The 21,024-nt window shown below is 37.8% G+C and overlaps 2 protein-coding genes across 3 annotated transcripts; one reads left to right on the top strand and one right to left on the bottom strand.

Moving 5' to 3' along the window:
- Nucleotides 1–3,506: 3,506 nt before the first annotated feature.
- On the bottom strand, nt 3,507–7,612 carry LOC108240560 (cis-aconitate decarboxylase). Of its 2 annotated transcripts, none has more exons than XM_017424117.2 (6): nt 7,501–7,612; nt 6,629–6,683; nt 6,201–6,391; nt 5,641–5,733; nt 5,261–5,466; nt 3,507–4,943 (listed from the first exon to the last, which is right to left on the bottom strand). In XM_017424117.2, the coding sequence occupies exons 1-6, from the start codon at nt 7,513–7,515 to the stop codon at nt 4,010–4,012; spliced, it is 1,494 nt and encodes a 497-aa protein (XP_017279606.1). In that variant the 5' UTR covers nt 7,516–7,612; the 3' UTR covers nt 3,507–4,009. The 2 variants fall into 2 exon arrangements, with proteins under 2 accessions (XP_017279606.1, XP_017279607.1); XM_017424118.2 differs by having other exon boundaries at nt 4,010–4,943; nt 6,201–6,388.
- Nucleotides 7,613–7,838: 226 nt separating this feature from the next.
- LOC108240559 lies at nt 7,839–12,874 on the top strand. Its single transcript, XM_017424116.2, has 11 exons — nt 7,839–7,879; nt 8,682–8,864; nt 8,950–10,440; nt 10,534–10,626; nt 10,703–10,807; nt 10,907–11,016; nt 11,108–11,299; nt 11,388–11,550; nt 11,645–11,810; nt 12,055–12,149; nt 12,248–12,874. The coding sequence occupies exons 2-11, from the start codon at nt 8,708–8,710 to the stop codon at nt 12,331–12,333; spliced, it is 2,658 nt and encodes an 885-aa protein (XP_017279605.1). The 5' UTR covers nt 7,839–7,879; nt 8,682–8,707; the 3' UTR covers nt 12,334–12,874.
- The last annotated feature ends 8,150 nt before the right edge of the window (nt 12,875–21,024 follow it).

Raw genomic sequence — 21,024 nt, 5'->3', positions numbered from 1 at the left:
GCCATGATGGAAGTCCTTTTAAACGAAGGCTTGCTCGCTGATTGGATAAGCTGGAGGCGCGGTTGGATGCTGATGGGCAGAGATGGAGGAGCGGTCTGATGCTGATAGGCTGGAGTGGAGGTGCTCGACGCAGCGATTAGATGCAGGTGAGGCTGAAGCAGGTCTTCCAGTCTGAATTTACGCCTAGGCTTCATAACAATAAAAAATGTCTATTATTCTTTTTTAACTTTACTTTTGTGGCATACAAGATGGGTTTTTTTTGATAAATTTAAATTTTTGTAATATTATTTTAAATTTTTGTATTTTTAAACCTATATGCCATGTTTACAAATCTAAATGTTTAAAAGTTCAACTTTGGCAAATTTCCTTTACTGACTTGAAAATCAGTAGTGACTGGTATTACATTGAAAAAAGTAAATTCATTATCAAACCACAGAAGTAAGGTTTTGGGATCAGATTTTTTTCTTTCATTTCAGTTAGTTATAAAGAACCATGAAACCATAGTTTTATCCCTGTTAAATGTTCTTGCCTAGTGTTATGTTCATTTTACAAGACTGAAAGTCATATTTACCTCCACCAAGGAGGTTTTGTTTTCAGTTGTGTTGTCTATTAGCAAGGATTACTTAAAAACCAATAAACAAATTTTGATGAATTTTTTCAGGAAATGTTGGTGTTGTCTCAAAAGTTTGGATCACGATCCAGATCCTACTATATGTTAATGACCCCATGGCCATGGCTGAGGTTTGCGCTCTCAGAGTTCTTTTAATAATTAATGAATTTTGTCTCCTTCTGACTCTCAGACAGATTCTGTTTGGATGCCAGCAGCTGCTCAGAGGATGCTGCTGGTTTTTTTCCTTCCTCAGAGAACCCTGTGTTCTCCTGTCTCCCCCTATAAGCTGCCACTTGCTACTGCAGCATGAAAAACATATCAGAGCTTCACTTAAAGATGTTTATTTTTCTATGTCAACAGCTTCTGTTTGTGCCAAATTAAAAAAAAAAAACGTACTTTGAGGTGAAAATTGTGAAGATACCTAATGAGTTAATTTGAGGAATGCTGTTTTTATCACCTGCTACAATGACAAGCAGACAATAATGCAATGGCCTGTTAGCAAAATAACTCTGGAAGCACTGAACCAATTTTAATGAAACTTTCTGTAAGAAGTTATTAGATGCACATCTGCAACTGATTACCCTTTGGAGTCAACGTAATTTAAGATGATTACCACAGCTAACCAACCTTAAAAAACACAAAAATATCTCTAACTCAGACAGTTTTGTGGATATTGAGCTAAGATTTGGTGTTGTAGTAGCTGAGAGACATCCCTATCCCATCCTCTGAGTTATAACAGATCATGCATTAACTTATAGAGTCAACCCTGTCTCTCTGTTAGCAAAATATCTTATGAACCTGCAGCTTGATTTTAGTGAAACTCTCAGAAAGCAATCTCTGGATGTACATCTACAACTGTTTAACTTTTAGACTCAACCTGATTTAAGATGGTTGAGTCCAAAAGGTAATCAACTTTAGCAAAAACAATAAAAACAAAAATTGATTTTAAAGATATTGAGCAAACATTTGGTGTGGTTTTAGTTGAGAGTCATCCCCAACATATACTCTGAGCCCTAACAGATCATGTGAAATCTTAAATATTGGGCATGCAGTTCAGAGGGCAATATGAATTCTTTCAAGGAATGGGACTTTTCTTTTATTTAGGTTTGACTTTATTTAATAACCTAAAAACTTAAAAACCTTTTTCAAACTAAACCAGGCCAGGGTGACAATGATGTCTGTAACTGGACAAATTAGCCTGAGAAAAGCTGCATACATTTTATTTTGTCTTAGCACAGAGGCCTAATTTTTTTGTTATGAAAAGCACAGATCCACCACTTGGTGGTGCAGTTCACTTCTTTCTTTTTTGTGACATTAAAGCACTATCGTTTTCCTCACAACATTTAGATTTTTGAAAATCATAATATTCATTATTTTCCCCTGAATTAAATTGATAGTAGTGAATTGTAAAACAGTTTACAGTATTCTGCTTCATGACGTCCTCCTCTTTGTTGAAGTGAAATTACTTTCTGTTCCTGCTGTTTCTGTATTTAATGTAGTTGCAGTGAGGCTCTGCTATATTAATTAATCTTGGTTTTATCATGTTCAAAAATATCAATCAGTTCTTAAAGCAAAAAGAACAGGTTAAATCAGGTTCATGGTGTTCAGGAAGCTAATTGACGTCATTTGATCAAAAACCAATTTGACTGGATTCAGACTGGAAATAAGTTTCTCTCATTCTTCACACAACAAAACCAGGAAGCTAATTTTGTTACTACTTTACCTACAAGTCATAACTGAACCATAAACCAAAAAATAATTATGCAAATCCATGGGTGTGTCCTGGATCCGCCCTATATTTGTGGTGAGTTGCAGCAGAAGGTGTTTCTGTTGCGGAGCCTGTGATCATTCAGAGAGAGTGAAGAGATGCTCACTCACGTGCAGTTTGGGAGGGTGGGGGTCAGTTTGGTTCACTGAGCTGTCAGCTCAGCTGAAAACCAGGACTTTGCACCTCCTTAGAGTCGGCTTCAGCGTAATGGCTCTCTCTGTGGAGCATGTTTTTTGTCTGACAGTTACCACAAAAGCATCATTAAACTGGGTAACAAAAACATCCCTAGATCCTGTTTGTACTAAATGAAGAAAACCAAATCTTTTTCTACTGATATCAGCATAAAAAGCACTTGGAGAATACTTAGATTTTTTATACTGATAGTAGAATTTTGTGTCACATTTTGGAACTACTAATATAATATACTAATATAAATTATTTATACTAAACCACATTTTATTTTACAAAGGCAAATGGTTTCATTTAAGTAATTTCTTAAACAATTGCATTTGTTATGTCCAAGTTATCTAATCTTCTTTATCTTTTGTTATTGTTAGTTTATATTTATATTATCTTACCTTCATTTTTCATGTTATCTAGATACAGGACCCACAATTTGTTTTTTCTCAAGTTCTTCATAAAAAAACAAACAAACAAATGAACAAAACTTTCAGTTTCATGGTGCCAATTTTAAATGACACAATCCAGAATCTCTGATTGCTTGTTATTGTAAGGTTCAGAGCAAGTCGGACAACTTTACAACCAGTCGGATCACTTTGTAATCAAGCCTGGATCATGAATCACTGCTGTCTTCCTTTACATACGCAGCAAATACATCAAGCTGACTGTTTGAGGAGAGTGAAAAGAAATCTGAGTCAGTCAAAAAAAAAAAAGAATATTTTAATGTCATACACACTACTATTGTGTTTTAAAAACCAAACATTGTGGATGGGTTGAAAATCTGATGGGATTTTTAGGATAGTTGTTTTTCCAGTAGGCCCCCAAAACTTATTAAGCTAAATTAAACTACAGTGTTTTTTTTAAATAGATTGAGGAAAAGAAGATTTAATAAATTAAAATAAATAAATAAATTAGTAATGACTCATAACAACTTTTTAAATAGGAGACTGTAGTTTTATTGACTTAATGCTATGTCACATTTATTTATAGTATTTACACATGAGAACAGGTTCCTTTAGAATAATTGCAACTTGTACTTTACAGAAACAACATGTTAACATAAAGATACAGCTATAAAGAGAAATGGGTTTAAATAGATACATAAGTGGATGGTATCCACTGCACATCTTCTGTCAGGTTTGCAATGTGATTTTTATTCAGTTACACACTCATTCACCACATTTAGTGTGAGTTTGCACTGCTTATTGCTCCCAATCACCACAAATACATCATTTTGAACACTACAGCCATCATTTCACGTTTGCTTTTCAAATTGTACTTGACTGACTTGTGTAACCCCATGAGAATTTTTTTTCAAGCATAACAGTGAATAAAAATACCGAAACCTTTCCAGTTGCAATGTCTATAAAGCACTTGCCTTAAACACACATTATTTTATCGTTATTTGTTTTTTATTTTTTGCTTTGCAGCTGGTAAATTTGGGTATTTGTTCATTCTAGCTGTGAGAGAAGAGCCCCACAGTCGTCCAGCCTGTCCAGCTCCTCCACCGCCTCAATCAGACGCTCAATCTTCTCTAATGGAAGGACCACGTCTGCGTTGTTCCTGAACTTCTTCCTCAGGCTCTCATTGGTCAGCGGGTTGCGCCAGTGACCATAGAAGGTGTCACAGCGGCCCTTTAGAATGTCTCCTCCAACTAGAGTCACCTGGACCTCGCCGTACATGCGGTTGAAGTTAGCTGGGTTGTCCTGAGGATGCTCCAGGCGGACGCGGCTCAGCAGGGCGTGCAGCTCAGGGCGGCTCATGGCAGCTGGGCTGAAGGACTGAACGGCCACCTCACCGTCCAGGAGAGCGCTGCAGGCATTGAACTGGAAGGAGTGGCGTGCCTCGTGTTCTGACTCTGGAAAAGGCCTGTTGATGTATTTAGACAGAGGAACTCTGAGCAGGATGTCCTGGACCTGATCAGGGGAGACCTTTCCTGGATCAACGCCAACAAGAACCTTATGGACCGATGCTGCAGCATCTGCCACCCAGTGCATCCCCAGATGGGCAGGGAAACGCTTAAAACCCATGTCCTGCTCCTCTAGGAGGAACACATGGCCATTGTCATTATCACTGGGTGATTTTAAAGGCTGTGGGACATAATCTTCATAAAAGGCGTTAAAGCCCGCCACTCCTGCAACAGCATCCAAGACCAGAGGACTGGCCTCTAGGCCTCGGGAGGCCAGCAGAGCAGCTTCAAGCCCCAAACGAGAGGCATTGCCAATATGAAGGGGTTTGCACTGAGTGGCAGCATTTGCCATCGGTGCTCCAGCTAGAGAAGCAGCGATAGCCAAGGCATGACTGCACTGAGAGGGATCCAAGGACAGGAGGCGAGCACAGGCTGCTGCACTTCCCATAGGACCCACCACAGTGGGGGGGTGGAACCTGAGCAAACAAACACAGAGACACTTCAATATTTACTGAATATGCATCACAAAACTGCTGTCCTGTGAAGTGGAAATTTGTTTTATTATTGCTCAGCTGAAGTTTTTGTGGCCTTTTGTTGTATGACTCTGCACAACTAAATCAATGTAAAACTGTTTACATTACACTGGATTATCAAAGCATCTTGCAGAAATCTGCAGGATCTACAGGACATGCAAAAAAAGGGCACTCATAAGTACTCATGTTACAAAGACTTAATCCATGTTTCAATTTCATTTAGACTGAAATATAAAGCTCTTATGCTCTGAGACACTGACCTCTTGGGGATGTTGTGTGCTTCATTAGAGAACCTCATTAGACGACCCTGGATCTCGATGCCGACGTTGAAGGCCAGTAAAAAATCCAGGCCACTTGGTTTACTGTTAGCTGGCATCATGTCACTGAGAGCCAACACAGCAGGAAGGACGGCTCCTGAAGGGTGAGTTGCTGGGTGCCATGTGTCATCAAAGTCCATGGAATGGGTCTGCAGTGAAACGACAGATTTTTAAATCTACAGATTTAAAATTAGACAGACCCTCACGAGTGATACATATTTATTTCTGAATTTGCATGATAGATTAGACTATTCTTGTATATAAAATGCCTGTAGTGTAATTGTGTATTAATATAATGTAATATTAGGCAATCATTCACTCACTGCCACACCATTGACGAAAGCTGCCAGTGTTGGCGAGAGCCTGGTGTCTCTGTGTCCGTACACAGAGCTGATGGGATCAGGGCCATACACAAGCTGAAGTTAAAGATACAGAGACTTAAAACTTGAAAATCACAACAGTTTCAGAAAAACACACACCTTAATACACCTGCATCAGCTTCTTGTCATTATACGGTGTCATATTTAGGATTCTAGGATTGTGGCTGGAGGTAAAAAGGAAGTGAAGAAGGGGGATGAGCTCAGTTCTGCATCCATTCTGCAGTAAATCCATCTTATAAGTCATATTCTGCTTACGTCTCAGGGACTATCTAGTTTGGGGCCTACACTTGGCTGTGTTGATGCTGTTTTTAGTCTTGTAGGTTTGCTAAGCTTTGGAAACAATTAAAGCAGTTTTGGACTAATATTTGCTTTGCGGTGTACTGAAGTTAAGCATTATGAACATAGTCTGCTGCATGTTTATTTTATTTCCACTAAACAGCGTGGAAGTAGCCTATGTTATATTATTATATTTGGAATGAAATATTTTTTTCACTTTGTCTCACCTGGCAGTACTGAAGGGCCATTTCAAACACTTCAGTTGTGCTGCCAATCAAACCAACTCCAATGCTGTCCAACACCATCCTTTTACTGCGGTGGAGAACCACAGAAGACAAGTGTTGGGGCTTCACCCCGCTGATGAACTTCCCGAAGCTTGCAGTGACTGTGTCGTCAGGGGCTGGGTGCCTCAGGACTGCTGAATAAATGGAGCAGAGAACAAAAGATTAAGCTAGATTTTATCTGTAATTTGTCTGGGTAGAACTAGAGAGTCAAGATGGTCTTAACAAAATTTACGAAGTTAAAAAACACATACAGATCAGTGTGTAGCGTGAACAAAAAGTGTATTGTATAATATGTCCTAAAATAAATTGACTAAGCGAAGTGGAGTTGACCTGATGGCGACAGAGAGGAAAAATAATTTAGAAATACTGACCTTCTACAGCAGAATTGTGAATTCTCCTGACAGCCAAGACTGGTTTAAGGGTTTTCTGTGGAGGAAAATATAGAGTAGTGAAAACATCTTTCACTGCCCCAGTAACTAGCTGATTTGATCCATCGCAAGGAAAACTTAATGTCAATTATTGATTATATTTATTGGTGTCGTTAGCCTGGGCATTCAGGAAGTTTTAGTCTCTAATGTTTTTTGAACAGCCCTGGATCGCAATACAGAAATTCACAGAGACAATACTATACTTAAATAATACAATAATTTAACTAATCATGTCATGAAAGAGAAAAAAACCCAGAATTAATCAATCATAAAATGTCATCAACATACAGTTTAATTTTGAGATTAACCTCCAGGTTTATTCTTATTATTTTCCTCCAGCTGCTAAAACACTGACAATAAAACAAAATAGAAACTCAGCCCTCATTTTGTTTTTATTTCAGGATGGAATTAAACAGCCTTGACAAAACCTGGTACAGCATGTCTTGTAATAATTTTACTCCTTAACTATTTAAAGATTATGCAAACTTCATTATGACAGTTCAAACAATTTTGGGCTGTGCTTAGTCCGTTGTTTTTTGAAGATCTTATCAACACCTCAGGCTATATTTGTAAGACAAAAATGTATGGGTGTTTCAGAGAACAATGACATCATTGTAACAAAACTCTCTGTGTACAGCTGTAGCGGAGGAGAGGTTTTCCACTATCATGTCTTTACCAACATTTAAAATATGCTGTTTCTTTTAAAAAAAAAAGGAAAGAGAGATGTTTAAAAAGTAAGATTTATGCCAATAAAGACAAAGTTAAATTAGCAAACATAACACATTTAAAAAACAAACAAACAATAGTATCTTTACCTGTAGCTTGAACATTGTGTCTTCTTTTTTTATTGCAGCGTGTTCTTGCTTCTCTTCAGTGTTTTCCTCTTCTCTCTGTCGTCACTCAGTGGAGAGTTTCTGAATGATGCTGCTTTGAGATCTGGAGGGTTGGTACCTTATATAGCCCAGGTGATGTTGCCTTACCTTAGAGGAAGCAGGAAGGATGGGTTAAGTAAATCACGGTAGGAGTTTCCGAGTTATTCATCCTAAAAACATCACAGTGATGTAATTTGATCCGGTGATACTAGTTAGTTGAGTTTATAAATAACTCCTCCTCTATTTAAGGTCGTTTACATGGCAAATCTGCATCCTTTCATCAGAGCAACTCGACACTTCATCTTCTAAACATCTTGACCAGGTAAGGGTTTATTTTTACATCTTAATATTTTTTAGCACAGTTAAATCATTCTTGCATGTGAACCTTCAAAAGATAGGTTACAAGTAATAATTAAACTTACAGGTTCTTACCTTGATAGTAACTATTGGTATTAATTAAAACTTAGTATGGAGGAAAATCACTCCTTTTTAAGTTATACATTTTTATTTAAAAATGCTCAAGAGAAAAATGTAAATTATTTGAAATGAAAATTATTTATATTTTTTGATGACTGCTTAAAAAGTGGAATATATTGTTCAATCAACTGACTAGTTAAATACATTTCAATCAATAGGACATCTTTTGCTCTGCAGCAATTCAATTTCTCTTTTATGAATAGATAAAACTCTTACGATGGTAGAAAAACTGAGGCTGTAGATTTTGTACTGCAATAGCACAGAAATCCTAACTTCAAATACGATGTTTACTATCAATATCTTTCCCAAAATTGCCTTTCTTACATTTACAAGCAACATTTTAAAATCACACCACAAACATTATTTTTTTACTTTTAGTCTGCCAATTGCTTGGCAGTAATTTATTATTAAGTGGGAAAAATGCCCCATGGAACCAATCAATGTAACCTGATTTTTATCTCCTCTTTACAGTTTTAATGACTCCAGTGTATCAGACTATTATGAATGGCTGAGTAAAATAAGGCAGAATGAAAAGTTTAAACACAAAATTAAAAATTCTATGTAACATTATGACCCAGCAATAAAAATGCCACAAACCTTGGTACATAATGTGTGATTTGGATATTTTCTGCATGGTGTTTCATTAGAATTGTGATTTGACTACAAGAGCATCATGGCAGCTGCAGATGGGTTTCCTGCCAGTTTCTATGGAGAACCTGGAGTGTTGGGCATGTTGTCCAATGGGATCAGTGCATTCCTTGTTCTTCTACAGAACTTCAACACAGCTCGCACTGGCAATCAACCAGCTGGAGTGGAAAACATACTAGCAGGTAAAAAATTACCTAAAACATCAAGACATATACATGTAAAAAGAACATAAAATTGGCTTACACCAAATTGCATCACTTCTTACAGGTGTTCATCTCATCCTGATTGGTGGGATATGCCAACTAGTGGCTGGACTGCTTTCTTTTCGAAAGTACGATCACCTGAGTGGCACTGCCTTCATTGGCTATGCTGCTCTTTGGGGTAGTTACGGTGCTACCAGAATCTACTTTGGTGCTTTATTTAACAATCAAACTACAACATCAGTGTCAGGACAGATGGGAAACAGTTCAACTACTAGCATGATAGGTAACATGTCTCTCAATAACTCATCACAGTGCCAGTTATGCCTGTCCATAGATGAATCAGCAATTGCTGGCCTGGTCCCTTATATCCTCCTGTCCTTCCTTCTTGCGTTTTGCTCTGCCACGGTCAACTACATCATGCCTTTTGTTTTTGGAGCCATCACGGCCACTTTAATCTTTGAAGCAGTAGCTCTAGTAGCAGACTCTTGGGCCCTTGTGGTGTCAGGAGTTTTGGAGTTGCTCATTTTGCTCTTTGCCATCTATGGTTCAGCTGCTCTGCTCATCAAAGGTCTGACTCAGCGTCTAGTCCTTAAAGGCTTTGGGACTCCCCTCTTCAATGTTCTCCTGCTCGGGACCACCAACTCAGCCAAACCCCAGAGCACTGGCCAAGAGAAGAAGAAGAACACAAAATATGCCGAACCCATGGCCTTAGGTTTCTTCTGTGACTCCATTGCTCCTTTCATCTTTGCTTTCTACAGCTTTGGGTACATGAAGTCCTTTGGTTTAGGAGTTGCGTGGGTATCAATCATCTCAGTCGCCCAGTTGTTCTCCAGCTACTACGCCCATTTGCGCCAAGATTGTTACCACACTACAAAGTTTGGATTTCATGCCACATATTGGCTGATCAAGGCTTGGGATGAGTTTGTGGCATCTGTTCTATTAGTGGAGGACAGTCAAGTTGCCTTTGGAAGGAAAGAAATGGTGGGAGATTGGTTCTTTGTCGTGGCAGGCTTGGTGCTTTGCGTGGGAAGCCTGAACATGGACGTCCTGGAAGTGATCCACAATTTGCTCTTTGTCCTGCTCACAGTCTCAACAATCCCTCAGATCCCCCTGCAGAGTTACTACATCTTCTTTGGTGTAGCCTGTTCTCTCTTCACTGCAGCCTCTGTCTACGGCACCTTCTCACGTCTCATAAACACCATCGCAGAAAAGGTCCTCATACCTGTAGGACCTCAGCCAGTCTCCTCTGAGCAGCTGAAGAATGCCTTGAAGTGTAGAAGGACTGAACAGGAAGCACTGCCCCAAACTGACCAGACCTCGGATGCCCTGTTTTATCTTTTAAATGGGGTTGCAGCGCTTTCAGCTCTTCATTCACGTGTGTCGAGTATGAATCCTTCCTTCCTTCATCTGACTGTGCCCTGGGTCCTGATCTCTGGAGCAATCGTTCAGGTCTACGTCAGCAGGCTTCAAGTTACAGGAGGTGGTCGGTTTGGATCAGTCATCTCGTCCCTCTATGTGGTTGTATGGGCAACTTGGACATGGTTTCGGTTTGCAGGTACAGTATATAGGAACAAATGAATGGATTGACATGTTCCTTTCTGATTTACACAATGTTCTCACCCCAAGGTATATCTATTTTGTACTCTAGGTAACCAACTTCAGCTACCTACTGAGGCAACGTATGGTTTTACAGCAGGAGCCATTGCTTTCTTGGTCATTAATGCCTTTCTCATGTTAATTGGTAAGATCAGTTGTATAATTTTGGACATAGAAATCAGTGTTTTGGTTATTTTATTTATTTTTGTATTTTTTGTCAGCTGCTTACAGGAACCTGGTTCTGCTAGTTTTAACAACAATAATGGAGGTTGTACTTGTCTGCCTTCTTCTCTCCACTCTTCAGAGACTGCCATACCAACTTGAAAGTAAGTCAAAAACATCTTATAAAAAGTTATTTATTTCAGCCCAGAAGTATGTGTCCAATAAACAGATAATACAAAACATTACGACACCCTTTTTTGCAGTTGCCATGCTTGCACTGGTTTCCATCACTTGTATATACGGCACGTTGGCTTCACTGATGAACTGCATCTTCTCTCAGAGAGTGCTACCAATGGGCCCTCCAATAATAAAGGTAACACATAAAAAGACCAAATTTGACTTTTTTCAGAAACTACATTCATGTGTAGTTCAATAAACATATTCTTATTTTGGTCTTCTTTTAGGAAAATGTAAAACAGGAATCAACTGAGGAGCCGCCCTGTCCATTGGCTAGCTCCCGTCTCACCAGTGGACTCCGGACAATCGCTCGTCTTCTCGAGGAGGGGAAAGTATGCGGTATTCCCACGGATACTGTTTATGCTCTGGCTGCTTCCTGCAAGAATCCACAGGCGATAGAGAAAATCTATAATATTAAAGTAAGAAAGAGAAAAAGAGTTTCAGTCAATTATATATGTAAATATTTTCATGTGTTGTCATCATCTTGTTAAATCTGATCTTCTCCAGGACAGACCAGCAGAGAAGCCTATATGCATTTGTATTTCCAGCGTTGAACAGCTGGTTGCAGCAAAGCCTCCTTTCAGCCCTCTGCTGTGGGAGTTTATGAAGAACGTGTATCCTGGAGGCATCAGCTGCATCGTCAGCAAAGGAGACTGGCTGTTTAATTTAGGTAAACAGCATAAATCTGCCTGGATTCAGCTTCATAAAATAAAGTACACATCAGTGAGCAGCGTTCATCTGAACTTTGAACTTGTCCTGCGCAGGTGTGGGACCAGCTATTGACCGTGTCGGTACCAGAGACAGCATCATGATCCGTGTCCCTGACCACACGGTGACCTGTCACCTATGTGACATCACCGGACCTCTGGCGATCACATCGGCCAATCCCAGCGGAGAACCAGACAGCACCCACCACAGCATGGTCATCAAGTAAGAGGCTGTTGTTCATGGAGGCAGGAGTTGCTTGGGTTTCCAAGTAGATCTAAGCTTTAATATCTTGTCAAACAAAATCCTTCCTTAGTAGCTCAACTTTTGTTTATTAATTATGTGGTTTATATACTATTTAGTAAGAACAGGCTTTGTGATCTGCTTAAAAAGTCATTTGTGTATCATATAAAACTGTTTCTGGTATGCCACTTTAAGTTAAAACTGTCTAAACTATGTTTTATTACAGCCGTCTAGGCCACAAGATCCAAGGAGTTCTCTGTGATGGAGACTCAAATGAAACTGTTGCTTCAACTGTGGTCAACTGCCTGAGGATTGATGAAGGTAAAACTTAAAATAGTCCTAGAAGTATTGTTTTTCCAAGAATTTGATCCCTCGTCTTTTTTTGCTCATAAAAAGTAAAAAATTTGTTCTTTCCACAGGAGCCATCACAATCGTCAGGGAAGGTTGTGTTCCTGCAGAAAAGGTTCACCAGATCTTTGACAGAGTGAAAAGCACAATGGTGTGATTATAAACTTGCTTTCTTTTTGGAAGCGTTCTCTGTAAAGCTTCAGGTTGAGCTATTTTGTTTTTTGCATATTGTATTGTATTTTGTTTTTTTGTGTAAACTCTGGGCTATTTACACTGAAATCTTGTTTTGCTCTTCTTATTGCTTTCCTTGTGGTTAAGGGTTGAACCATGGATCTGTATAACAAAAAACTCAATGAAAGTAATTTTTATCTGGGTTTTAAAATATTTCCATAAACAATTATAAATATGAGCAAATAAGTAATTCAAGTTTCAGTTCTGTGGTGAAATATTGTGACATAACCGCCTCTGTTCCTTCTGAGAACTTATTTTAATTTTTGTTCAGGATATAAAGAGAAATAACATTTGACATATGTAATTGAACTAACATGCATGATTTTCATCGCACTGAAGTGAAAATTTTGAATGAAGCTGCCACAAAAAGCAAAGGATGGATGAAAATGATGAACATTAAAGTCTCTGTTTCCTTGACAAAGACCAAACTGTACATGTACTGATGGTGCTTTCTGTTTCTGTTCTGGTTGGAGTATTTAAATAAATAATTACATTTTGAACACACAGACTTGTCTGCAATATCTGTGACTTTATTACACGAGTGAATCTGCCTGTTTTATTTTTTGAAGAAGCTCACAAATTAAAGAGAAAAAAAAAGCTACAATGTCCTGATGGGAAACTATTAGCAGCTGTCTTCATTACAAACAGTAGCTAAGGACTGTCTAAATTGTCTTACACTATCAGCATAAAAGATCATTATGGTTGCAGTATTAACCATTTAAAAACAATAAAATAGTAAACAGTAGCTGTAGGGGGCACAGGGTGCTGAACTAAACACAGTGGTGTTGTGATCAACACTATTAAACCCAATCAATATCTAAAGGTTAAAAAATGAGTTTGATGTCTCAATCATATCTTTAAAAGCTTCATTTGTAGCTCAAGAGAAATTTTATTGCACCTCAGGAACTGTGAACATAAACATCAGATTCAAGCATTTCTTGAAGGAATGCGTATCGTCTGCAGCCTTTCATTCAAGAGTTTCACACAAAAAAATCTTAGCCTAAAAAAAATGAAGATTTGGACTTTTTTTTGGCTCAAATCTTAAAAATAATGTCTCACAAGATCTTTTGCAATCTGTTAGTGCTTAGAGAATGCGTTTCACATCAGATTTTAGCTCCATATCTATACAAGTGACGGCATTACAGCCGTTTTCTTTTTTGTCCTTGATTAGCTGTGGCAGTCATCTTGAACTGTGTTGACTTCAGAAGTTAATCTGTTGTAGATGTAGACTCAACCATTAGTTTCTTATTGTTTTATGTCCTTTCTCCTGGTCAGAATTTATCTTTTCATGTGTTGTTTCTGTGTATTCATTGTTGTTTGATGATCACTGGTTGGCTTGTGGTTTCTTTAATTGAAACCAAATGTTACGTTCATCTAGGGGAATAGGGAAGGGGAGTAACATTTAAATATGATGATAGACGGTAGTTTGAAACAGAACTGGTTTATTGTTTAGCTTTATCAAATTGTCAACAACAACAACAAACAAAACACAAATCTTAAACAGCAAATACAACCTGAGGTTGTTTCTAACCATAAAAATAAAAGATAAGGCCACACAATAAGCTAAAACTGTAGCCAGCATCAACTCTTAAACAAACAAATGAGATAAAAGCAAAAACAAAGCAACTAACCCCTTCAGAAACACACAGAGCTGAATACAAAGCAAACTAGTGTTCACAATCAGGTTTTAGCTGATTCACAAAAGGGGACACTATCAAGACACAACGTTTCTAAGTTCGCCAAACAAAGCACCCAGCAGAGAGGCAAGCTGCTTAAACAAAGAGACAGCTGCCCTGAGGCTGTGGGAGAGCTGGTTTATATGTGAAGGGTCCTCCACGGATTGATAGGGCAATTAGGCCAGGATCCAAACCACAACAAGTGGAGGCTGGCATCAGGAAGTAGCAGGAAGGAAACAGGAAGTGACATGGGAGGTCTGGATGTCCTCATAGCTGCACCAGGTAGCAGGAGGCTGCAAGTGTACCTGGAATAATACACTAAGAAGAAAAGAAAAGAGCAGAATACAACCAAAAACATCCTTAACATACATCTGAATTTTGTTGTTTTGGTGAAATAAAATGTCCACATGAGGTGCAGCGATGATGGTTTGGTTTCAAGACTTTCGAAGGAATTTATTTGGCTGAAACAGAAGACAGGCGAACCTTAAGCAGGACAGCTGTTTATATCAGGAAGCTGTCGGACAGCCTGAACGTCTCAAAAACTAAAACTGCAGATAATTATTTAGAGAAATAGTTGGTTGAACATGATAACAAAATCTCTGAATATGTGTCTGTGTAAAAACACATTCTTAAACTTGACTGTGTTTTAAGCAGTTTTTGTTTCTTGTTTAGTGAAACTGTCCTGATCTCTGCTTGGTTTTCAGCTTTGAAAGCAACCACTGTGCATGAAAATCAGTTTGGAGCTCAAATCATAGTTTTTAATTTTAATTATTTACTTTTATTATTATTTAAACTTACATCCAATTTAGACACTTTAAGCTGATTTACCCACAGGCTTGTTGCACCTTCAGTGTAATTATATTTTTACTCTTAAAAACTCATTTATTTCTTATACAAAGCAAAGTGACTTGGTTTGAGTTTAAATAAAAAAACACCTAGTTAATGTTCAGCAACAGAAATAGCTCGATGATTAACACCCAGTTTATTCCTAAGGAAACACAACAGATACTATTATTCATGTTGAAAAACCGAAAGACTTTAATGTGGTACACGACGTTCTTGCACACCTGATTGGAAACATAAATGGACACCTGTTCTCTAATAAACCGGGCCAGGTTCATTCCTGTTAAGTGACAACTTGACGACATCTCTTCATGAATCATGTTATTGTTTTACGTCCTTCCTCCTGATCAGGATTTATCGTTTCTGTCTCTACATTGTGATATTTTAAAGCTGAGAATATTCCCAACACACCCCTCAGTTCTGTTTCTCTCATGCAACAGACATCAACCCAGGTGGATCCACTTGAGGTGGAAGGATGATGATTAAACATGATAACAGAATTTGTGAATTTTTGCCCTTGTTTCTGATCAGATGAGTATTTAAAAAACAAAACAACGGTCACCAGGTAAAGAGTGGCCCCATGTAAGACTCTAGGAAATATACAATATACAGATATTAAAGTGTGGAAAGCCTCAGAACAAGACAAACGCTGTAAATACACACATCTTGTATGCACATCTACAACTGACTAACTTTGGGAGTTTACAGTTTTACACGTATGGAGTTAAAATTTGGTGTGGTGGTATCTGAGAGTCACATACAACACATACTCCGAGCACTAACAATTTGTGCAGCGTCTATTTTTATTTTTTTTAATTTTGCATGTTTACTTCTTTTCCACATCGGTGAAAATATCTTCTCCAAAGAATTTGTTTGTAAAAACTAAATAAATATTCTGATAAAAAAATATATGTTTGAAGTTATGTTAAAATTACTCAGAATAATAATATTTAATAATAATAATAATAATAAAGTAGTATTCACATGTTGTTGATGTTTATTAAATGTTTGTGATGTCTTTAACAAATGAACACACTGACGATGTCATTAATATCTGGCTTGTCTGCTAATTCAGATTTTTATCCCCTAATAATGAAATAATCAATTGTCTGTGTCTTTCTCTCGTCCTTTGGACAGAGACTCTGGTAAAAGCAGGCTTATCGTTAGACATCAGTCTCAACAGAGAATTGCCACAGAAAGGAAACTTGAAATCACTGATTAGAATCTGCCTCTGATGTTGTCTCACAAAGGTGAACAAAGGTGATCTCTTGGAAAATGTGTTAACAAAAAGCTACCCTGTCAACAAGTAACAAAGAAAGAAAGAAAATGAAGTCAAACCAATTACAAAACAATGGAAACCCCGAGGCAGAAACTAATACTACTGGACGGATTTATGATCAGAAAGGGCGTCAACAAGAAGGACACCTTTGTGGCTCTTTGAAAGAACATTTAGACATCATAACTTTAACCACAGCTTTTATTTAAATTAGCTTTTTGTGATTTTTTATTTCCCTTTAAACATGGACCTGTTGTTTGTGTACACCAGGGGTCTCCAACCCTGGACCTGGAGGGCCATCATCCTGCATGTTTTACTTGTTTCTCTGCTCCAACACACCTGATTTGAATCAATGGCTGATTAACAGGCTTCTGTAGAACATGAAGAGGTCATTTAACCACTGAATCAGGTGTGTTGGAGCAGAGAAACAAGGAAAATATGCAGGATGGTGGCCCTGCAGGACCAGAGTTGGATACCCCTGGTGTACACAGATATTTGATGAGGTGTAAAGATGTAGTAAGGAAGGAGATTAAAGAACTGTTAATTGTCTCCAACAGAGAAGATGAAACTTAGGATGATTGTGAGGATCTGTACCTTTTTTAAAATGTGGATTTTATGTTCTCACAGAACAAATAAAAATAAATAAATATGCATTATCTGTTTGATTTAATACAAGATCATTAATATTCTGAAGAAGCTGTAGGACGTTTGTACTGTTGCTGGTTCAGATCTCAGTGTGTGGAGTTAACAAGGCACCAGCTTGTCTCAGAGGTGATTCACTCTCCAAATCATCTTTGAACAAAACTAAAACTATCATGACACAGAAGATACTTCATGTGAGTGCAGCGTGTGAAATTTTGTTATTTTACAGTGAAACCTTGAAGTCTACAACGAATAAAGACTACCTTTTCTTCATTTTGTTTGATTTAAAGCCTTACTTCTTCAAGAATTTTATAGGAAATTAAAAAAGAAAACACCCAACATTAGTTTGGCGGCATATTGTCCTGTGAACGGAGCTGAGCAAACATGTTTGACTGTCATCTTGTATTTTCATCAATCGGATTGTTGTTTCAGCTTTTTCTGTTATGTCATGAATCATGAACAGTCAAATGCGTCTTTGTGTGTTCGTTATGTTTTGACAGCAAAATAGGCTTGGAATTCCAGGACTTTTTTTAATCCGTGTTTGATTGTTTTACATAATACGTATAAGGTCAGCAAGTTTGAAGGGTTTCAATTTGATCCTTTCTGTTTGTCTGTTATTCTTTCACTTTTTCCATGTGGCCTTATGATAAGAAAGTTTTTAATTTACAAGTCTTTTGTTTTACAAACAAGCACATGAACAATTAATATCTTACCTGTGTAAATAGCTCTGAACAGCGTTGTGCCTTTCTACTTTCATTCCAGTAAACTCATGGTCATACATACCTAATTTTGAACTTTTAGATGCACACAAAAAGGGTTGACAGAGGAAGGAGATACTTGTAAGTTAGTTTTTTGTTTTCTACCAGGCAGTAAATGTTGTGTTTGTCATGTTAGATTTGAAACAAGCGAAGGATTTAACTGATTTGGCTGTTGAGGCCATGTGTTGAATGGGAATTCTTCTTGGTTCTTGGAGTCAAGAGTGATGTAAAATGTTTGTCACCTGTTGGATCTACTGAACCTGACGGGAAAGGGGCATTAATGACAACAGGCACTTTCACAAAAACAGTTCTGTGAAGTAACCGTAAAGAGGAAGGGACGACCTCAACTGATGTCACAACCTGGGAATGTTTTGCCATGGTGTCCAGAAGGCGCTAAATTCTTGGCTTGAAGTGTTTTGTAAAAGTGCCTCAGGAGTTATGATGTAAAACAAAAGACACTATCAGAAAACAGTTCTGTGAAATGATGACAAATACCACTCCACGTTTAAGCTGCCTCTGACCTTTCCTAAACTAATGGAGCCAGCTACACCCCACACATATATGGGTTTTCAGAAATGATGCAAGCTTCGCGGAACCAAAAGAGGCCTGGAGCAGAACTCTGCTGTGTCGACATGCAGGACTATACATTAAATGTGTGACAACCGCCTCCCTCATAACAGCTTAGCAATTCTCTGAGGTTAAACCAGTGGTGTCCAATCCTGGTCCTCGAGGGCCTCTCTGCTGCATGTGGATGATTTTTGTTGTTGTTTCCATGCTCCAACACACCTGATTCAATGGCTGACCCCTTCAGCAGGTCTTCAAGTTCTGCATAATCACCCATTCATTCAAGCCAGGTGTGCTGAAGCAGAGAAACAACAAAAACATGCAGGATGGTGGTCCTCTAGGACCAGTGGACACCACTGGGTTAAACCAAATTCTTAAACTCAATGCAAAGTTGCTCTGTGCCATCATTGATCTTCCTGTGGTAATAAATCCCTTTTGTTGGTATTTAAACCCACAGCCAAGCGGTCATTCGTAGATCATCACTACATCACACTGTTGCTACTCCTCCTGGTGGCCCAAATCATGCAACAGACACCTAATTAAGATCTGAAGAAAAGTGGTTCAGTTTATGAAGGAGGAAGATTAAATGTCTCCTAAAATGTCCAACCTTTTCACAAAACAAAGTGTGAAAGAGTCCCAAATCTAAAAACTTTGGGTTTATTTTGATGTTTTTTGCGCAGTGGATCAGGAGGTAGTGGTTTGTCCTGTAACCAGAGGGTTGCCGGTTCGAGCCCCCAGTCTCCGTCAGTCTCAGCTGTTGCGTCCTTGGGCAAGTCAATTCACCCGCCTTGCCTACTGGTGGTGGTCAGATGGTTCAATGGCGCTGGTGTAATGGCCGCCTCTCTTCTGTCAGCCCGCCCCAAAGCAGCTGTGGCTCCAATGTAGCTTACCACCATTAGTGTGTGAATGTGTGAATGAATGGGTGAATAATTGTAGCGTGAAGCGCTATGGGGTCCTTGAACTAGATAAAGTGCTATACAAGTGCAACCCATTAACCATTTACCATTTTTTCAGTCATACTGCATAATTTCCACAAAATTATGTTTCAGTTATTACCGCTCCAGAAATATGAACATTGTACATTTAGGTGCAGCCTTTTAAATCTGTGTTCCTGTTAGTAGTTATTTTTGGGTACTGGAAAATTTGCATTTCTAACCACAAATCTTGCCAGTATCACATTTTTTTAAACCCACGAAGCTGAAACCTTTTAAACAAAAGACGTTTGATGAAATTTCTGATTTGCATACGAGCTTTTTAATTTTCTCCTATTGTACACATATTATTCAGTGAAACATCATGATGTCATGTTTTTATGATGACATTTTTACAGTTAGTGCTTTTGCTATTGTCAATATCGGGAAGTTTGTTTTTTTAAATGAATGAACAAAAGCCACCTTTCTCATTACAACCTGTGAGTAATGACTCAGGTATAGTAAAAGAAGAAATACAGCCATTTCGGCATCAACCCACACAGAAAGAAAAGGAATGTCTCACATTTGCATAATCAGTCAAACTGACATTATCTGAAAAACAGAAAATATCCTTGGAATGTCACTTCTGTAACAAAGGGAAACAGGAAAGAAAAACAAAATTTTGCAACTGAGAGGTTTCATGGGGAGTCGGCTGAAAGAGTCACCTCAAATAAAACAAGGAAATAAAACAATTTTCTTTCAAATAAAAGAACAAAAACAAAAGGCTGACGAGGCAGCAAAAACCAAACAATAACAAAAATCCAAGATGTGGCATAAACGACCTTACAAGGCAAGGCATGGGAGGAACCAGACAACGCACGAAAGAGACAATGGACCAGCGAGAAAATGGAGGAAATGACCAGGTTTTAAAAATAGAGGGTAATTCGGGGAAGTGGGCACAGGTGAGTGATTACTGACAAGGAGCAGGTGGAGATGGGCGTGGCAAGTAAACAAGTGACTGACTGAGGAGAAGTGAATGATGACAGGATTACAAAAACACCAGGAGCAAGAACTGAACTGAGACCAGATTAAACATAAAGATAACTAAATAACAAAATAAAACAAACAATAAACTCAAAGTGAAACATGAAAAACAATAATAATAATAATAATAATAATACAAAAAAGAAACCCCTAATCCTGACGGTTTAAAAGATACATAATTCACAAATTCATATGAAGACAGGCCTAAAAGCCATAGTTCCAAAATATTAACTCATTATTCAACCTGGATCTGAAATATATTATTTTCTGAGATGGATTTATTGTTTTCTTACATCAGAATAAAAAATAATGTTTATTATAATGAAATACCTCCACGGTTTAGTAAAATTAAATTAAGCCATCACCTTTTGAAGGGACATCTTTTTTTTTTTAAATTTAATCCACTAATACAACATTGTTATGACTTCAAATCCATATTTTTTTAACATTCCTGATTTTCATTCAAACATATTTGACTTAGAGTAACATTTTTTTTGTTTGTTTATGAGTCTTCAACAGCATAATCTGTTTTATTCACTTAAATGCAAATTTATTATATTACAGAAATGAATATCACAATTATACCAGCCCACAATGAAAAGCAATTAGTCAACTTATTTTTTTTTTTTACCTCATCTACTACTTTTTATTTATTTGTTAAATTGTTTTCATTTGTCCTTACTGCACATTTAAACTTGTTTTTTGTTTGCCATTTTAGGTGATACTTTGATTATTAATGCAGCTGGACTTTTTCTTTCGTGTGTGTTTGTTTTCTTCTACAGAAATTGATTTAATTCAGTTAGATAGATAGATAGATAGATAGATAGATAGATAGATAGATAGATAGATAGATAGATAGATAGATAGATAGATAGATAGATAGATAGATAGATAGATAGATAG

This window comes from Kryptolebias marmoratus, linkage group LG9 (genome assembly GCF_001649575.2).
Source record: "Kryptolebias marmoratus isolate JLee-2015 linkage group LG9, ASM164957v2, whole genome shotgun sequence".
NCBI classification, from domain to species: Eukaryota; Metazoa; Chordata; class Actinopteri; order Cyprinodontiformes; family Rivulidae; genus Kryptolebias; species Kryptolebias marmoratus.
This window is presented reverse-complemented; position numbering and strand designations above follow the sequence as displayed.

Excerpts from the sequence above, each read along its gene's own strand:
- LOC108240560 (XM_017424117.2), bottom strand. Across the intron at positions 6,392-6,628 it reads TCACAATTCTGCTGTAGAAG|CAGTCCTGAGGCACCCAGCC; the intron begins GTCAGTATTTCT and ends CCATTTATTCAG. Across the intron at positions 5,467-5,640 it reads CTTTCGTCAATGGTGTGGCA|ACCCATTCCATGGACTTTGA; the intron begins GTGAGTGAATGA and ends GTTTCACTGCAG.
- LOC108240559 (XM_017424116.2), top strand. The coding sequence starts at position 8,708 with ATGGCAGCTGCAGATGGGTTTCCTGCCAGTTTCTATGGAGAACCTGGA. Across the intron at positions 11,017-11,107 it reads TGGGCCCTCCAATAATAAAG|GAAAATGTAAAACAGGAATC; the intron begins GTAACACATAAA and ends GTCTTCTTTTAG. Across the intron at positions 11,300-11,387 it reads AGAAAATCTATAATATTAAA|GACAGACCAGCAGAGAAGCC; the intron begins GTAAGAAAGAGA and ends GATCTTCTCCAG.